General features: G+C 51.1%; 1 protein-coding gene across 8 annotated transcripts in view; it reads left to right on the forward strand.

Annotated features, from left to right (window-relative positions):
* Positions 1-18,634, forward strand: part of Sema4d (semaphorin 4D) — a 105,567-nt gene that overhangs the window by 82,510 nt on the left and 4,423 nt on the right. For 4 of the 8 annotated variants that reach the window (XM_028863799.2, XM_037205728.1, XM_028863800.2 and 1 more), the window contains 3 exons: positions 1,845-2,014; positions 2,095-2,138; positions 3,514-5,811. In XM_028863799.2, the coding sequence (XP_028719632.1) occupies positions 1,845-2,014; positions 2,095-2,138; positions 3,514-4,439 (1,140 nt within the window). In that variant the 3' untranslated portion in view covers positions 4,440-5,811. Of the gene's footprint in view, positions 1-1,844; positions 2,015-2,094; positions 2,139-3,513; positions 5,812-6,002; positions 6,207-12,634; positions 12,667-17,139; positions 17,350-18,634 lie in introns of those variants that run through there. The other 4 variants (XM_028863804.2, XM_037205729.1, XM_037205730.1 and 1 more) reach the window with 3 other exon arrangements.

An 18,634-nucleotide genomic window follows, 5' to 3' on the forward strand; every position in this document is an offset into this window, starting at 1 on the left:
AGCAGGAACAGCACCTCCCTGATGCCAGACGCCACCTGCCCTGCGTCATGCCTGCTGGCCAGGGTGCTCGTCCCTCCTTGCCAGGACTCAGATGAGACCCTCAGAGAGAGAGAGGGGTTCAGGCGCCTGCACCCTTGTTTTTGATGCCTGGCTCTGCGACGGTGCTGGACGCTGTGGCCTGCTGTTGCCTTTCCCCGGGGGCTGCACATCTGTGGGCTCCAGGTCTGTGATTCAGTCTGCTTTAGGGAGCTACCCACCGCAGATACCAAGGGACCGTTAATCTCTTACCTGTGTGCTGGACTTCTGCCCACACCAGGTGGCCGCTGGACCTGGCCCGCAGCCAGTGACATGCCATGTCCGTGTCCTGGAAATCAGTGTCTGGCAGGTACTGAGCTCTTTGTGGCTGTGCTCAAGCACCATGGCTGACTTTTGTGGCTCTTCCCTCGCAAATATAGGCAAGCAGAAAGCCCATGATGGTGTCTCTTGCTGGGTCAAATTTGCTGGCTCTCTGTTCTTTGTACCGTGTTGATAGGTGTGGTCGTCCTGGCACGATGGGTTCAGAGATGAATGATAAAGACGTGTCCTCATCACAGGTGCCTACTTTCTGGCACAAGACAGGACTGGCATTTGAAGGCTGTGCCCTTTGGCTTCTAGCTGGAGTGCTCTGTCATCCACAGTGAATCCAGGAGAACAGTGGGGGTGTCAAGTTGGGAGTGGGAGGCAGCTGAAGAGGACTCTTCTGAGTTTCCTCAAGACACAAGTGGAAGTCTCTTCCCCCCAGGTAGGGCACCCTGGACAGACCAGTCTAGCTCAGTTACTTACAGGGTATGAATGAGGGATTATTTACAGGAGCGTGGGACTCAGGCAGCTGCGTCCACAGACAGCCCACTGAGTGGCATTCACAGAAGCTGCATCCACGGAGCTCCTGCACAGACAGCAGACTGCTCAGCAGCGCTCACCGGGTCAGAGTTAGAGTCATATAGTGCTTACGGAACCTTGGGGAAGCGGGGACTTGCGATTCTTAGAACTTTTTCTTCTGTTTCCTTTAGTTTCTGAGTCTTGTGAGCCTCCCTCTACCCTCTAGGAGGGAATGTTTCAGTTGGGGGGAATGGGTGTAGAATTGCCTTTTCTCGGAAGAAAGGCTGGTGCAGAAATATAACACACTCAGCTCGAGGTCCGGCCCCAGATGTGGAAGGGTGGCGTCAGATCCCAGGCCCTGCGGATCCTCCGGTGATGTTTGCGTCCTCCTGGGAACAGTACACCTGCCTATGTTTTCATGCAAGATTTCTATCTTCATTTGCTTTTCTCTTGCTGTGATAATCGACTCTGACCAAAAGCAAGCTGGGGAGGAAAAGGTTCGTTTCAGCTTATGCTTCCAGGTCCCTCATTGAGGGAAGCCGGGACAGGAACTGGAGGCAGGAACTGAAGCACAGACCGTGGAGGAAACCGCGTACTGGCTTGTGCTCTGGCTTCTGCTCAGCCACTATCCTATAAAGCCCAGGACTACCCGCCCAAGGGTGGCATCACCTAGAGCGGGCTGAACCCGCCTACATTAATTAGCAAATAGAAAATGGCCCACAGACATGTCCTCAGGCCAATCTGATGTAGGCAATTTCTCAACTGCAGTTCCCTCCTCCCAGGGGTGTTAAGTTGACAACAAAACTAATCAGGACACTGCCGGTTAGATCTTGGTGGTCACGCCTTGTGGCCTGTTCTGAGCCAGGGAGCCCTGCCCTCCGTGCAGTACTTGAATGCACTCTGCCTTCCCCAGAGTTGGTAGAGAAGCTGGCAGCCCCGCCGGTGCCTTGGTCCTCCTTACACCTGCTCTTTGTCTCCATACACAGGGGAGGAGGTTTGTCTATGCTGGCTCCAACTCGGGAGTGGTCCAGGCTCCCCTGGCCTTCTGTGGAAAGCACGGTAGCTGTGAGGATTGCGTCCTGGCACGGGACCCCTACTGCGCCTGGAGCCCAGCCTCCAAGGCCTGTGTTTTGCACCAGGCAGTGGGCTCCAACAGGTATGAGTGCGGATGGGACTGTGCGTATGTGCCCCGTGCACAAGCTGGTGGGTGAGTCATGTGTGCCTGTTGTCTTCCAGGGGCTTGATTCAGGAGATGAGTGGCGACACATCCTCGTGCCTGGGTGAGTGGATCTCCTTTGCTTTCCTGCTCAGGATGGCAAAGTTCCTGGTGTTGCCTTTCTCCTCTCTGAACAGAGGTCAGGTGGCATGCGGCAGACCTGGGACCTACCCTTGCGGTGGACCCGTGATCTTCCTCTGTCCCTTTGATTACAGAAAGAGTGCTCAAAGCCACACAGGGTGTATCAGGTTGCTGGGAAGCATGCCCTGTCCCGCACGAAGCTCTTCTGTTCTGCCTAGCTGGGCTCCTTAAACAAAACCCGAGCTTGTTAAGAATGAGAAGGAAGGAGCCCTTGGGTATGGCCGAGCAGCACAAATCTAAAAACAGTGATTCAGGACATTTTGGTGCAGCGTCATGCTTCAAGGAGAAAATCTTACACTAGAAGAGGTAGTTTCGTGCGTAAAGTATCATTAAAAGTATTTTAAGGCTCAGTTTGTAGGACCTGACTTTGCTCCCCAGAACTCATGTAAAACAGCTGGACATGATGACATGCTTGTGATCCCAGCCCTAAGAAGGGCAAAACAGGTGGATCCCTGGAACTTGCTGACCTCAGACAGCCTAGCCGACGTAGCAAGTACCAGACAAATGGGACACCCTGTCTCATTAAAAAAAGAAATAGGTAACTGTCACCTGAGGAATGAATGGCACTCGGTGGATTCCTGGCCTCTATATGAACACACGCTCGCACACAAAAAATTGTATAAAATTCCCTTCACGCTCTATGGGTAAGGTGTCATTAAAGCACAGATGAAATTTTATGTTTAGGTTTTGGTCCCTTCCAAAGATAGCTGTCTCATTTTATATACGCACATATCCCCAACCCCCAGCCTTTTTCCATCTCTGGTATTTCAGACAAAAGACACCGCTATAGTTTTGGTCCTTGGGAGGTCCCGCTGCTGATAGCTGGACCAGAGGTAGACATAGAATCTCGCCAGGGTTCTAGTCTGCCTTCCCAGCACAGAAGGGCAGATGGCCCCAGCCCTGGGCCCTCTTCTCTCACCAGCCATGGTGGAGTAGGAGACATGGAAGAAGAGGGCCCCTGGTTGCTAGCTGCCCTGCCTCCGCCGTTAGCAGAACATTTGGCAGCTGACCCTGGGTGCCGCGGCAGGTGGAGGAGCTGACCCGTGCGCAGCCCTCCAGCCTGCTGAGTTTTCTCCAGGCACAGGGTGAGAACAGGACTTCTCAGAACTGTTACCGAATTCTTCATTTCTGGGGGCTGCTGACGGGTCACGGATGCCTTTTTCTTGGTCCTGAAGATTCCATCTGGCTCCAGTGGGTGAAACTCTCGTGTCGTCCTATGGGTATTAACCTGTTTTTGACAGCAATTGCGTAATCAGACGGAGTTGTTGATGCTGAGCACATTTATTTTGATGTTCCAGATAAGAGTAAAGAAAGTTCCCATCAACACTCTCTCAAGCACGGTGGCACAGCTGAACTCAAATGCTTCCAAAAATCCAACCTGGCCCGGGTGGTGTGGAAGTTCCAGAACGGCGAGTTGAAGGCTGTGAGTCCCAAGTATGGCTTTGTGGGCAGGAAGCACCTGCTCATCTTCAACCTGTCGGAGGGAGACAGTGGTGTGTACCAGTGCCTGTCTGAGGAAAGGGTGAGGAACAAGACAGTCTCCCAGCTGCTTGCCAAGCACGTCCTGGAAGTGAAGGTGGTACTTCAGACCCCCACGTCACCTGCCTCCCAGGCTGCTCAGACAGAAGGTAGTAGGATCACTTCCAAAATGCCGGTGGCATCTACCCAGGGGTCCTCTCCCCCTACCCCGGCTCTGTGGGCAACCTCCCCCAGGGCCGCTACCCTACCTCCCAAGTCCTCCTCCACCGGCACATCCTGTGAACCAAAGATGGTCATCAACACGGTCCCCCAGCTTCACGCAGAGAAGACGGTGTATCTCAAGTCCAGTGACAACCGCCTGCTCATGTCGCTCCTACTTTTCATCTTCATCCTCTTCCTCTGCCTCTTTTCCTACAACTGCTACAAAGGCTACCTGCCCGGACAGTGCTTAAAATTCCGCTCAGCCCTGCTGCTTGGGAAGAAGAAGCCCAAGTCAGACTTCTCTGACCTGGAGCAGAGTGTGAAGGAGACGCTGGTGGAGCCTGGGAGCTTCTCACAGCAGAATGGAGACCAGCCCAAGCCAGCCCTGGACACCGGCTATGAAACCGAGCAGGACACCATCACCAGCAAAGTGCCCACAGATCGCGAGGACTCCCAACGGATCGATGAACTCTCTGCCAGGGACAAACCGTTTGATGTCAAGTGTGAACTGAAGTTTGCAGATTCGGATGCTGACGGGGACTGAGGACAGCGCGTCCCAGCCCGTATCCCGCAGTCTTCGTGGAGAGTGTTGTGTTGAGCCGTTCAGTAGCCGAGTCTTGTCATCGTGTGCCAGCCTCAGTCCTTTGTCTCTTTTCTCTTGGGTTGAGTCTGTGACTTGTCCCTCTTTGTCCTTTGGGAAACAAATATCTATTCCAGTCTCAAGTCCTGCAGTCGTCGGAGTGCTTATTTAAGATGTACCTGAGCCCTTTGTGTCCTGGGGGAGAGATGGCCACCTCTGTGGGCTGAGAAGAATGACCCTTCCTCCTCCCCTTCTCAAAGCAGCCACTAAAAGATAATTTAATTCCAGATTGGAAATGACCTTTTAGTTTATCAGATTGGTAACGTATCACCTGCTGTCCAGATGGGCGCGGACTCTTTCTTTCACGTAATTTTTTTTTAGGATTTTTGCTCTGGTTATGTTGATGTCTTAGGCCACTTTTTTTTTTTTTTTTTAAATTACCGAAGGAGATGTTTTAATATTCATGAGAAGATGAGCATTTTCTAGATTTTTGTTATATATTGAGATAAAATATGGCTTATGTCGCTTAAGATTCTCAGGGATAGACTTATTTTTGCTAAATGCATTCTTTCCTGCTGTTAGGAATGTAGGCCTAAAACTGTCTCTTGAACTCACTCACCCTTTTATTTTGGTGGGTTTTGTTGTTGTTGGTTTTGTCTTTTAATCTCACTCATTTTGAAGGAAGTACCGGTTTCCAAGACTTTCTTTCTGTGCTTTTTTTTCTTTTTCCTGCCATACATCTACAAGGTGGGTTTTGAGTGAGGGCAGGTGGCCCAGTGGCTCCGGGTGGCAATTGAGCTGGTCCTGTGAGGGGAGGGGGGTTTATACCCCGGTGGCCCTGCTGCTTCTTGGAACCTGCTGCCCTGAGGGATGGCGCCTTCATGAGGACAACTTTGGTTCTTGATCACTTCCTGTCTCTCCTTGATTCCATCTCACATCACTGCCCTCGGACTTCCGCCTTGATGGTCCACGCAAGACAGAAATGGGTTGTGTAGTTGGGCTCCCAGCCTCGGGACAGTGACCACAAACGTCCCGTGTGGGCGGCCGCTGCTGCTGCTGCTGCAGCCTGACCTCTGCCGGTGTCTTTCGGGATGTTAATGGGTGGTACGATTCTAACATTTGTTTCTCGCTTATTGTGTGTGGAACGCTCATTCCATGTAGAGAGTGATGAACTCTGGATTCCCTGTGCTGTGTAGACACCCATCTTCAGCATGACATGATCTCACCATTCGGTGTAAACATTTGTGTTTATAAGATTTACTTTGTTTTTATTTTTCTACTTTGAACTGTATACATTTGAAAAGTACCCAAATAAACCAGAAGCTTTATCATTGACTGGGCCGGCCTCTCCTTAGTGGAGGCCGTGCGGGCCTCCTGTCCCTGGCTGATGGCCCTCGGTGGGGGTCGGCCCTGGGTGCTTTTCTTTTCTCACCCCATGTGTCTCTTCTTTGCTTCATCTTCCCCGGCATGGGACTTGTTCTGATGACTTCTTCCTCAGTACTTTCTTTTCTGTCCTCTGTCTCACAGCCTCATCTTCTAAGTCCTTCCCTCCTGGCTCCTCCTCTCTATCCTGTCTGGGCCCTGACTCGTCTTCTCCCAGAAGCCCTTGGCCAGCCTTGGCCCCGGGGCCCAACAGTCGTAAGCGGGTTACCTTGCTGCCGCCCTTCCTGAGTGACCAGGCCCAGCAGGTGCAGGCGCTGGGGACCTTCTACCTCTTCTGCCAGGCCACAGGTGAGTGGAGGGCCTAAGTGTCCATGGCTGTCCCCTTCCTGCTCGCTGCTTCCCTGGCCCCTGCTGAGGTTCAGCCACCTGCGCTTTCAGCCCCGTGGATCCTGAGATGAACTGCCTACAGTGTGAAGCTGTTGCTAGGGCTGTTGCTAGGCTGGCTGCAGCAGGGGTCATCCAACTTTTTGCCATTAAGATGCAGGTGTTAGATCTTTGGGGCTTGTAGGCTGCTCTGCCATAGAAGCAGATGTAGGTGTGGCATGGGCACTGTTGTGTATCAGAAAACTGGACCTATGGGACAGCCAAGAGCCAGATGTGGCCTACAGGCCCAGGTTTGCTAGCCTGGGTTATGGAGGGAATTCAAGGCCAGCCTGGGCAACTCAGTGAGACCCTTTCTTGGAATTTTAAAATAGGAATAGGGAATAGAATGGTAGAATGTATGACTAGCATGTGCAGGGTCCCAGTAGTGGCATGAATAAGTAAATATATACATAAGGCATAAAAACTATAAGGTGAGGGTATTTCCCTATGCTGGAGAATACCGCACAGGGACAAGTTTACCAAAACCATGATTTAGCTCAGGAACATACAAAACCCATGTCTCTACCTATGGGCTTTGGTCTTTGTACAGAGGCAAGGAATGGAGTTGATTGCAAGGAAAAGCAAATCTGGTTTATCTTTAAATTGCTTTTTAATTATCAAAGCTGTGGAGAACTTGAAAGTGCTGCTTGTGATGTTAAATTAGCTCTAGGATCCTGGGGCCTGTGTCCTCTGCTGTGAATGCAGCATGCCACGGGCAGCTGGTGGCCCCATAGAGGCTGTAGGGGTAGACAGAAGTTGCTGTTAGGCCTGAGTGCTGTGACACCATCAGTGGAGATGTGCCACTGATTGCTGGGTCTCCTATTTGAGTTTTGGGCTCTTGCTCTGACTGCCAAGGATGCCCCTGGACTCCGGGCACCCATAATGCCCCTGCTTCGGCCTCCCAAGTCACTGGGTTTCCTGGTGAATGCCACCATGCCCTGCTCTTGTGCTTGGTGTTGTGGACCCAGCCTTCATGTAAACACCTGCTTGTTCTTCAGTCAGATAGTTCTAGATTTATCATTTATTGATGTGTGTGCATGACTGAGTGCATAAAGGGGCCAGAAGATATGCCCTGGAGCCAGAGTCATGTATGGTTGTACATCACCTGATGTGTGTGCTAGGGACTGAATTTGGGTCCTTTGCAAGAGCAGCAAGTGCTCTTAACTGTTGAGCCATCTCTCCAGCCTTTGGACAGCAATGCAGGTCTTCGTGGCCACTCTCAAGGGAGCTGGAGAAGCTCAGGGCTGGGTTTGTCCAAAGTGTCCAAAGGACCCAGAGCCTCGTTACTGGAAAAGCGGCAGCCGTGGCCAAAAGCCATTACATTTTGGAGATGTTCTCAGGTACCTGTTACTATTAGCAAGGGTTTCACTGGCACAGGTCCCTGGGCTTGGGAGAGAGTGAATGACTGGGGCCTTGAGGAAGATAGACGTCACTGTTAAATGCCCAGAAACTACACCAGGCATTCAACACTGGGAATCTGAAGCAGGGAGTTATTTACTAAGGTGATGATGGGAAGGCTAGGAGTGAGACAGGAAGGTAGGCTTCTCCAAAGACAGGACTGTAGGCAGCCACCAGCCCGGACAGCAGGGCAGTGAAACTGCGTAAACTCGCATCGCCAGGCCACTGTGTTGGTGAATTTTTCATCAGGAAGGCCGATCAGCTTTGTCCTGCCATCTGCTTCCCAAATAACCACACAGAGACTTAATATTAATTATAAATGCTTGGCCAATAGCTTAGGCTTGTTTTTAGCCAGCTCTTATAACTTAAATTAACCCATTTCTATTAATCTATGTGCTGCCCCAAGGCTCGTTGACCTCATCTATGTACTTCCCATCCTGCTCACTCTGCATCTCGTGCTGTCTCCTTTCAACCCTCCAAGACTCTGCCCCTCTTCTTCCCAACGTTCTCTCTGCCCCCCAAAATCCTGCCTAACCATTGGCCAATCCACTTTTCATTAGCAATGAGAGCAACACATTTTCACAGTGTACAGAAGGATTATTCTACAGCACCTCTGATACTGGGCCTGAACAACCTGCATCTACCCCTGCCACCAACACCGCTGCCCTCCCCACCTCCGAGAGGTACCATGAGAGGCTGGAGATGTGTTCTTCACACACTTTCCTCAGCCTTCTCGAGGCCAGGGACCATGGGGACCAGAAGTGTGCGAAGTGTGGGTGGGAACTGAAATGGGGGGAGTGTGTTCCTGCCCATCCCCTCAGAATTCACTGAGCATGGGCTGAGGAGGTGGCTCGGTGGTTAAAGTGTCTGCTGTGAAAACATGAGGGGTTCCTATCCCCAGAACCCACCTAAGTGCTGGGTAGGCATGGTGACCCACTTGTAATTCCAGCCTCAGAAAATGGAGACGGGATCCCCAGAGCATGCTAGCTGGAAAGACAAGCCATGTAGTTGTGCTCTGGGTTTGATGGAGAGACCCTGTCTATGAATAAGGTGGGGGAGTGAGGGTGATTCCTAGTAACTCAGGCCTCCACATACACACACGTTTTCTGTGTGTGTGTGTGTGTGTGTGTGTGTGTGTGTGTGTGTGTGTGTGTGTTGCTTGAACAGATGTGGGACCAACCCCCCACCCCCACCCCCTCTTGTCTTTATTCTTCTCACAAACTGACCACATCTGGGGCCTTTCTTTTCTGCCCTGGCCTCCACGGAGGCAAGGCAGCTCAGGGGAAGGCATGGCAAGCTTTTGTGCTGTGCTTGTCTGGTTATGACGAGCTGGGTTTGGGTGGTGTGCGCATGCAGGGGCTTCTGCTGTCCCTGAGCAGGTGGCAGGGTTGGGTCTGGGTCTGCACACAGCCCTGTCTGAAGCAGGGGCTCCCATGGCTTTGAACTGAACTCCCTGCAGCTTTTTTCAAGAGGCAGTGTGTGTTCGGGCCCTGTCTCTGGTGTCTGCTGAGGAGGCAAAGGCAGCTGGCCCAGGGGAGACTGCAGTTGCCTCTCCCAGCCCAACCACAGCCTCCTCCTACAGCCCAGGGCAAGGCAGGGCAGGGCGCGGCAGGTTGGGATCGTGACCTGGGTTTTTCTCCTTTGTAAGGCAGCTGTTAGCATGATGATTGTTGTGAGTGGTTTGGGGCTGGCTGATTAAAGGCCTGGCAAGCTGTTTTTAGGACATGAGGCTTAAAGAGAGGGTGGACAGGGAATCCTCAGGTCCTTGGCTTGTGTCCTGGTGCCCACACTGGCTCTGCTGGTGACCCCGAGCTATCTTGGGGAGCCCCTCCCCTCCAGAGAGAATTGATCAGGGGTTAGATAGCTAGGCTTGTACCAGGACTAGTCTGCCCACCCCAGGGCCTCCGTGTCATCTGGGTTGGATGAGTGTTTCCCAGGGTCTGAGAGGCATTGAGATACCCCTGCTGCAGTAAGTGAGATGACCAGGGCAGGTAGCATCAGCAGCCACCAGAGCTGCCCCAAGCATGGCTGCTGGGAAAGTCAGACTACCCACAGCCTAGTGCTTACAGGACCTCCCTTTTGGTGCCAGGAAAGGCAGCAGGATCTGTCACTGCCTTCCTCAAGCCTTTGTGTCTGAGTCTGTGCAGCCAGCACAGCGCTGAGCTCCCTGTGCATAACCAGGCAGGTATGTGAGAGAGCGGAACTACTGTAGTGCCCCACATTACACTGCAGTTGCCTCCCAGGTGTCCTGATGTGACTTGTAAATTCATGTTTGTCCTGTCCCGCTGCCAGCTGCCATGGGTTGGCACATGCATAACATATACCACACCACACCCCCCCACACACACCACACCACACCACACCCCACATACACCACACTACACACACATTACATATACTACATCACACCACATATACCACACATATTCCCCATACCACATATACCACACTACATATACCACATCCCATCTACTACACCACACCACACACATACCACATAAACCACACCACACCACAAATACTAAACTACCCCACATACCACATATATCACACCATATCCATACATACTCCCCACACCACATATACCACATCACATATGCCATACCATGCATCCCACTTACGCACCATACGTACTATACACATATCCCACACCTCATACCATGCTACACATACACGTACCTACTACTTACTCAGTCCATAAATACCACATACGTCACACAAATACCATATACATCACACAGCACACATACCAAACAGCACACACACACACACACACACACACACACACCACATAGCACACAGCAACATAAAACACCAACACCACAAATCACCCACACCATAAAACACCAGTCAACACCATGTGTACATCTCTACACATAGCCACTATAGACACAAACAGTACACACACACACACACACGGCACATACCTGGGCCCACCCTGATAACCTAAAATTAACTTCAAGTCCTTTACTAATGGCATAAGCGAATTGCTTTTACCAAGCAAGGCCCCAGGCTGAGCACCTGCATGCCTGGGGTCCCCTCAGCTGGCCCCTGTTAGCAGCACTGGAGTTTTGGTAGGAGTTTGGGGGCCCCCTAAGAGAGCTGAGGAATTGGGTGGTGGGAACTACCGAAGCTTCTTCCTCTCTGGGCCTCCTGGGGTCTAGGCAGCTGCAGGCTCTGGGCTCCCAGAGGCTCCCTGGCCCCTCCCTGTTGCTTCCCTGTCCCTTAGTGCTGAAGAGCACTAATGAAGACCTCTGTGGGCAGCCAGGTGGGTGGGGCTGGAGGAAATAGAGTCCTTGGTGTCTTCCTTTCTCAAGGAGGGTAGGGGCACACCAGAAAGTAATCTCCCATGATCCAGTATCCATGACTCAGTCATTGGGCCTCTTCCTGTTCTGGTCCTTCAGGAGATGGTTGTGGTAAAGATCCTGACCCTCACCCCGATACTCAGTGCCTTGTAGTACTTCCTGGAGTATGCTCAGGGGCCAGGCTGCCTGCTGCTTCAGCTCACTAGTTCATCCTGATGGAGGCTGAGAGCATCAGGCATGTCTTTGAGCAGCAAGCTTTGGTCCCATGGGGTCCAGGACACAGCGTACTCATTCCGGGGGCATTTCAGGTCCACAGTCCTAAGAAGCCATTGTTGGTGGCTAAATGGTCACCTCTTAAGACCACCGGGTGCAGTCCTGACCACCTGCATGATGAGGTGTGTGGGGACAGTGACTCAGGGCCGGGGAGAGAGGCTGACACACTTCCTGCTTGAGTTTAAGCCTCCCTCACAGGTAAGAGACAGGCTCGTACTTGATCTGAATTCCAGGCTAGCCAGGGCCAAACAAGGAGCCGTCTGAGCTAGCAGTGCACACCGCTCGGAGCAGCAGTCCGTGCGGATGGGATGTGGCTGCTGGGGGAACTCAGGAAATCTGAGACAACGGTGTGAGAGAAGTTTCTAGAAAAAAAAATTATGCTTACAGCCCTGTGTGAAATGGTATGGATACTGACCAGGGGGGACTCTGAGGCTGAGGGAAGCTTTGAAAGCACCTTTGTGGCTGGAGTGCAGAGTGGCCAGTCCGTGGGGACAGGTGGGTCAGTGAGGTCTCTACCAGAATCCTTCCTGGCCAGGAGGCCGAGTGTCCTCTGACATGACACCGGGAAGAGCCCGCGTGGGTACGTATGTCCCAGTTGGTGTTAAGACAGAGCCGCTGACAACCGCGGCTTACGGGGAGCAGGTTTCATTTGGTTCACAGAACGCGTCCATGAAGGAGGCGTGAGAGCAGGAGCGGCTCACACTGCACCTGTAGTCCCGGAGCTCAGTTTGTGCTCTCTCACCCTTACCCTCCTCACCTACCCTCCAGGGTATCTCTGTGTAGCCATGGCTGGCCTGGAACTCACTGTGTAGATCACACTTGTCCTCCAACTCACAGAGACCCACCTGCCTCTGCCTCCTGAGTGCTGGGATTAAAGGCATGCGCCACCACACCCAGACCTTCTCTTGTTTATTCTTTCTAGGACCCAATCTAGATGAAACCCTCAGAGGCATGCCAAAAGGCCTGTCTCCTAGGTGATTTTAGATCCTGTCAAATGGACAATATCTACCACCACATCAAGGTAGCCCAAGGTAGAAACAACTCTTCAGCGAACTCCTAGCTGGGACATGAGTAAAAGAACTTGGTGAGCCAGAGATGATGGCACACACCTTTAATCCCAGCAGAGACAGAACTCTGTGAGTTCGAGGCCAACCTGGTCTACAGAGCTAGTTCCAGGTCAGCCAAGGCTACACAAAAAACCCGTCTTGCAAAACCAAAACCAACCAACCAAAAACTCCGTGAGCCCTGTGTGCGCGATGTGTCTGGGCGACCTGTGGCACATAGGTTCAATTGTGGGTCAGATGGCGCAGCGTTGATGGGGCTGCACTGCCCACTGCCGTTAACCATCCTTCTCCTCTCTTTAATCTCTGCACTCAGAAGGAACTGGATAGTTAAAGAACGAACAGAGAGTAAGTACCACTTCGCCATCTTTCATGTCTGACAGTTATGCCATATTTGAGTTTATAGGTGCTTAAGTCTGTCCTCGTGGGGTGGGATTTGTGGCCAGTACATCCTACAGGCTTCCATCTCACACTAAGAACTTGGTCTTCAAGGAGCTTTGCAGTTGGAGGTTCCTGTTCATGGGGTTTGGGGATTAGCTCCAATTCAGGCTACCTGGATTCTTTCCCTGAGGGTTTAGTTGTGAGAATCCTCTGGTGTCTTTTGTGCTCACATTAGGGCAGAGCTGGTGGATGTGAGGAGGCTGGGCTTTAAACACACACAGAAAAACTGGAGTTAGTGTCTCGGGTTCATTCCTTGGTCCCAATACCTCAAGAAGGATTTTAGATTGATGCCCATCTGCAGAGGAATGGCTAATACAATATGGTTTCATGAAAAGCATTGAGTAGCTATGTATAAGGAGGCCCTTGGCCCTAAGATCTGCAGGTGTACACCCAGGATTCTGCCAGCTGTGGATCCAGATCCACAGAGTTGCACCTGTTTGGACATGTACAGGCTCTGTCACGCCATTGTTCCCTAAACAAGTTGTTTCGCAGCTATTTAAGAAGTGTCTGCATAGTATTAGGCATTATAGGAAATCTAGATATGATCCAAAGTCTTCAGGAGGAGGTATGTGTAGGTTTTCTGCAGACACGTCTTTTGAAGTGCTCAAGGATCTGGAACTGATGCCCTGGAGATACTAAGGAATGACTCCATCTGTGCTCCCCAGCTGATGGACATCTACACATGTTCTGATGTGAGTGCACATGCACAGACACATTCATCTACATCTGTAAATACATGGAGTTGTCTGTGGCTAGAATTGAAAACACCTGCGTGGAAAACAAATTATAGAATTTATTTTTTAAGTCCACAGGGCTTGTCCACTAGTTGGCAGCCAGATGGGTCTGGAACACCTATCTATCTACCTATCTATCTGAGTCTCAGCATGTAGCCCTGGCTAGGCTGGAACTCTGGGACTTGCTATATAACTCAGGTTTGCCTTGAACTTATGGTTAACATTCTGTCTCTGCCTCCTGAGTACTGGGATTACAGGTGTGTGTCATCACACCTAGCTCAATTCTGCTTCAGATAGTGGTTTTTTAAATTATAAAAGCAACATTTATTTATTTATAAGCTCTTGGAAAATAGATTTTAAAAATTCAAGGGGCTAGAAAGATGGATCAGCCATTAAGAGCACTTGTTCTTGGAAAAGACATGGGTATGATTTCCAGCACCTACATGGTGGGTGGCTCACACTACCTGCAACTCCAGTTCCAGTGGATCCAGTGCCCTCTTCTGGCCTCCTTAGGCACTGCATGCATGTGGTGCACACACATGCGCAAAATGCCCATAAACATAAAATTAAAAACAGTAAGTCCATCTCAGAGCAGGGAGGTGTCTCGGTGGGCAAGTGTGGGGACCAGAGTTCTGACTTCTAGCTTGTACATAATGTCTGGCAGACCAGTCCAGTTGCCCACCTATAATCCCAGCACTCCAGAGACAGGAAAAGGAGCCCCCCCCCCCAAGCTGGCAAGCTAGACTAGCTGATTTAGTGAGCTCAGGGTTTAATTGAGACCCTGCTTCAGTATATACAGTGACAACCCAGGTGGTGATGGCACACGCCTTTGATCCCAGCACTCAGGAAGCAGAGGCAGGTGGATCTCTGAGTTCGAGGCCAGCCTGGTCTACAGAGTGAGTTCCAGGTCAGCCAGAGCTACACAGAGAAACCTTGTCTCAAAAACAAAAGAATATATATATATATGTCACAAGCAATAGAGGAATATACTTGACATCAACCTCCAACCCCTATATGTATGTGCACACACATGTATACACCACCATACACACACACACCATTCTGTTAACTGTCGGGAGACCCACCAAGCATTGTCTGTACTACGCTTTTCATTTTACTTTTGAAAAAGTCAGTTTCTCTGAGTGTCCTCGTGACTGCCAGTGTAGTAGCTTCCTATCACTCGTGTGTACCCAACTGTTCCTCACAAACAGCCTGGGGGCCTCCAGGTACATTAGTGCCTTGGATCCATCTCTGGATTGTCTAGTTATGTGTCTGCACTTGGTCCAGCTTGAGAGGCCAGCAAACATCCAATCTGTGAGGCTGGGTCTCGGTTGGTAGAATGGTCACCTAGCATGCATGAAGCCCAAGGTAGATCCTCAACACTTCATCAGCTGTATTCAAGGGTGCATGCCTATAACCCCAGCACGTGGGAGGTGAAGACAGGAGGGTCACACACTCAAGGGAATCCTTGGCTACATAAAGTTTAAGGCTAGCTTGGGCTATGTTAAGATCCTGTCTCAAAAAGAAAAATATGTATCCAACCTGTGACCTGTGACCTGTGACCAAGAAGTATTCAACTCCCTGCCTAGCACATTCCTTCCCCAGGGCAGGGTGTAAGTTCTCCCATGGCCACCCGCACACACCTTGGCCTCACAGCTGAGGACAAGATCAGGTGAGTCCCCTGGCTCTGCATTGGTTTTGTTGTTGTTTTTTTTGTTTTGTTTTTTGTTTTCCTGCTTAGTGTATTGAGCCTCAGCTGGGGATTGCTATTTCCTTTTTCCCCAGTCTTCCATTCCTGGCTAGGCTAGCATCTAGGGAACCTAAAGACCCATCCCCATGAGGTATTCTAGCCAAGCAGGAGCTGCCCCTGGGATGTGCTGTTGCCACATCAGTCCAGGGGACCAGCCCATCTGGAACAGGGAGGCTGAAGGAAGTGTAGGCATTGTCCATTGTCGAGAATCAGGGTCCCCAGCAAAGGGTGCCCTCGTTCGAGCTGGTGGGGTGCTTAGTGCAATCCGGACAGACCTGCCTGTGGTGTGGTGTGTATGCAGATGACAAAAGTCATGGGCCTGGCTGAAGGTGTGTGTGTGTGTGTGTGTGTGTGTGTGTGTGTGTGTGTGTGTGTGTGTATAGATGACAAAGTGGCAGGGCCTGTCTGAAGGTAGGTGTGTGCGTGTGCGTGTGCGTGTGATGACAAGAAAGCAGCAGGGCCTGGTTGAGTGTGTGTGTGTGTGTGTGTGTGTGTGTGTGTGTGTGTGTGTGTGTGTGTTGACAAGAAAGCAGCAGGGCCTGGCTGAAGGGTCCTGGCCTGCCCAGCTCAGCGTGGTGCATCACACACCCAACAACAGTTGCAGACAAAAATGCAGCATCACTAGGCTGGTTTAAGCCATCAGGTCATCTTCAGCCAAGTCCAGGGTACGCCAAGGACTGAGCCATGTATGAGTGTGGCTGCCTTGTCTCGCCCTTTCCTTCACAGTGGACGGAGTGGAGCCTGTCCTGGCATGGCCCAAAGCTCTGGGGCTCTAGCAGGAAGTATGAGGCCCAGACTGTACACACCCATACATCAGCACTAACAGAGAGGGTGACCTGTTGCCATCACAACTGTTTTGGCCCTGGGGCCACAGCTCAGCCCCTGTTCATGATTGCCCAGACATGACAACGCCCAGTCACCCTATAATGAATTCAGGGTCTAAGGTTGGTCTAGCTTCTGCCTGCTTGAGGGTCTTCTGTTTGGGGTCACAGAGCCTCCCCGCTCTACTGTCTTGCCCTGCCTTGCCCACCCACTTTCCAGTGCCCTGTCTGTCACACAAGTTGAAGCCACCACAATGCTCCCTTGAATGGGTTAGTTAGTGTGGTGGAAATAGGTGGTGGCCTTAGTCCTGATTCTTTTTTTTTTTTTCTTTTTGAGACAGGATCTCACTATGTAACCAGGCTGGCCTTGAACTCACAGAAATCCACCTCTCTTTGCCTCCTGAGTGTTGGGGTTAAATATGTGTGCCACCACACCTAGCCTTAGACTTCATTTTTATGTTTGAGATGGTCTCACCATGTATCCCTAGATGGCTGGAAACACACTGTGTCAACCAGGCTGGCCCCGAACTTCCGTCTATTCCTGCAGGTGACTCCTGAGTACAGCAAGTGTGGGTGTGCCCCACCACACTTGTCTAGTCCTCAGGAATTGGTATAAAAACCCAAAGCACCAGGCAGAGTGAGGTGGGACCCGAATGTAATCCTGACGCCTGGAAGGTGGCGCCAGGTCTGTCAGGAGTTCAAGGTCATGTGGAATTAGGGTTCAAACACCTGCACAATAGGTGCCATACTTCCAGACACTGTCACTGGGCACATCACTGGGGAGGGGGTACACAGTGCAACCAGAAGCAGAAGGTTGAGGCCATGTCTTACAGAAGGCACAGGCCATGCAGCGGGCCCTGAATAAAAGATGTCACAGTAGGAAGCCCACAGGAAAGCCACAGAAGGCTAAAGGCAGGTGTGGAACTTCGTGGCTCAGCTCCTCCAGGAGAGACCGGTACAGAGCTGGAAGCTCCCACAAGTCACTATCAGTCCATTTGGGACCAAGATGGCCTTTGATTTGGGCAGTTCCCTTGAATCTTGAGTGGAGATGTGGAGAACGCCCATGTACCCACAGGTCCAGCGGATGTCCGCTTCATCTGGGAGAAGAACAGACATGTCCTGGAGACGTGTGTTCCTGTGCAGACCCACATGCTGCCTGATGGCAGGGCCCATGCACTCAGCTGGCTTCGGGACACCGTCCAAGAAACCACTGACTACAGCTGCTCTGTCCTCTCCTCAGCAGGGAACCAGACCTCAAAGGTTCAGATCACTGTGATGAGGCATGGTAAGTTCCGGCCACTCTGGCAGCAACACTTTCGGGGCTGGTTGTCACTATTTAGCCTCTGTAAAGACACTCATGTGAAGCTTCAGTTTGAGGATCAACCTATTCGCCTTCTGATGGGGAAGATGAAGATTCAGCTTTTCACTGCTTTACGGTGAACTGCTACACACAAGCACTACAAACACACCTGCACATGTGTACATATGCCATATGCATGTATGCCTGCACACACATGCATACATACCAGACAGAGATGCACATGCTACACACATGGTTACACGTGCAGAGCTACTTACATAACACACATACACACCATGTATACTAATACTTCCTGTCCCCCACTTCCCCATGAGAGAAGTGGGATTCGTGTTACCAGGACAGCGGAGGCTGGAAGATGAGGCTCTTGACAAAGTGCCTGCCCTGCAAACATGAGGACCCAGGTTTGACCCCCAGAACCTAAGTGAAAAACTGAGTGTGGGGTTTGCAAGGCCCAAGGGGTAAAGTGATTCCCTGATGACCTAGTTTGATCCCTGGGGTCCATGTAGTGGAAACAGAGCTGACTCCAAGTTGTTCTTTGACTTACACACAGGTGAACATGTGTGTGTACTCTCTCTCAATAGAAGAATGTAGTAGTAAAAACCTGGGTGCGATGGCATGCATTTGTGATTCCATTGCTGGGGAGGCAAAGACAGGTAGAGGCTCATGGCCTAACAACCACCAGCCTAGCCAAGTCAGTGAGCTCCAAGCCCCAGTGAGCCTGGGGTTGCGTTCTCTCTCTCTCGCACGCACGCACGCACGCACGCACGCACGCACGCACGCACGCACGCACGCACACGCACACGCCTCTCTTTCCTGTACCATCCCTCATGAGGCTGACTTCCAGTTGCAGAGTACTTAGCTACCATAAACTCAATACCAGCTGCTCATTTGAGCATTAAACACCCTGGCTTGTTACCAACCTAGAAATCTTCCATTATCTGCCTGTCAGAAGAGCCGAGGTCTTACTTTGGGATGGCTTTTTGAGACAATCCCTCACTCTGCAGTCCAAACCAGGTTTCCTGTGATCCTCCTGCCTCAGCTGCCTGAATGCTAAGATTACAGGTTTGCATACCTGGTTTTGGATTTCTCATCACTTTGAAGCCAGAGTTCTGTCTTCATGCTGGATCAAGGGTCTGATTTCCATGTGTTCTTTTATTGAGCTGCTGGTTTTGTTTTTTTTTTTTTTTTTGTGTGTGTGTGTGTGTGTGTGTGTTTTGGGTTTGTTTTTCTTTTCTTTTCTTTTCTTTTC

Source organism: Peromyscus leucopus, chromosome 5 (genome assembly GCF_004664715.2).
Source record: "Peromyscus leucopus breed LL Stock chromosome 5, UCI_PerLeu_2.1, whole genome shotgun sequence".
Taxonomy (NCBI): Eukaryota; Metazoa; Chordata; class Mammalia; order Rodentia; family Cricetidae; genus Peromyscus; species Peromyscus leucopus.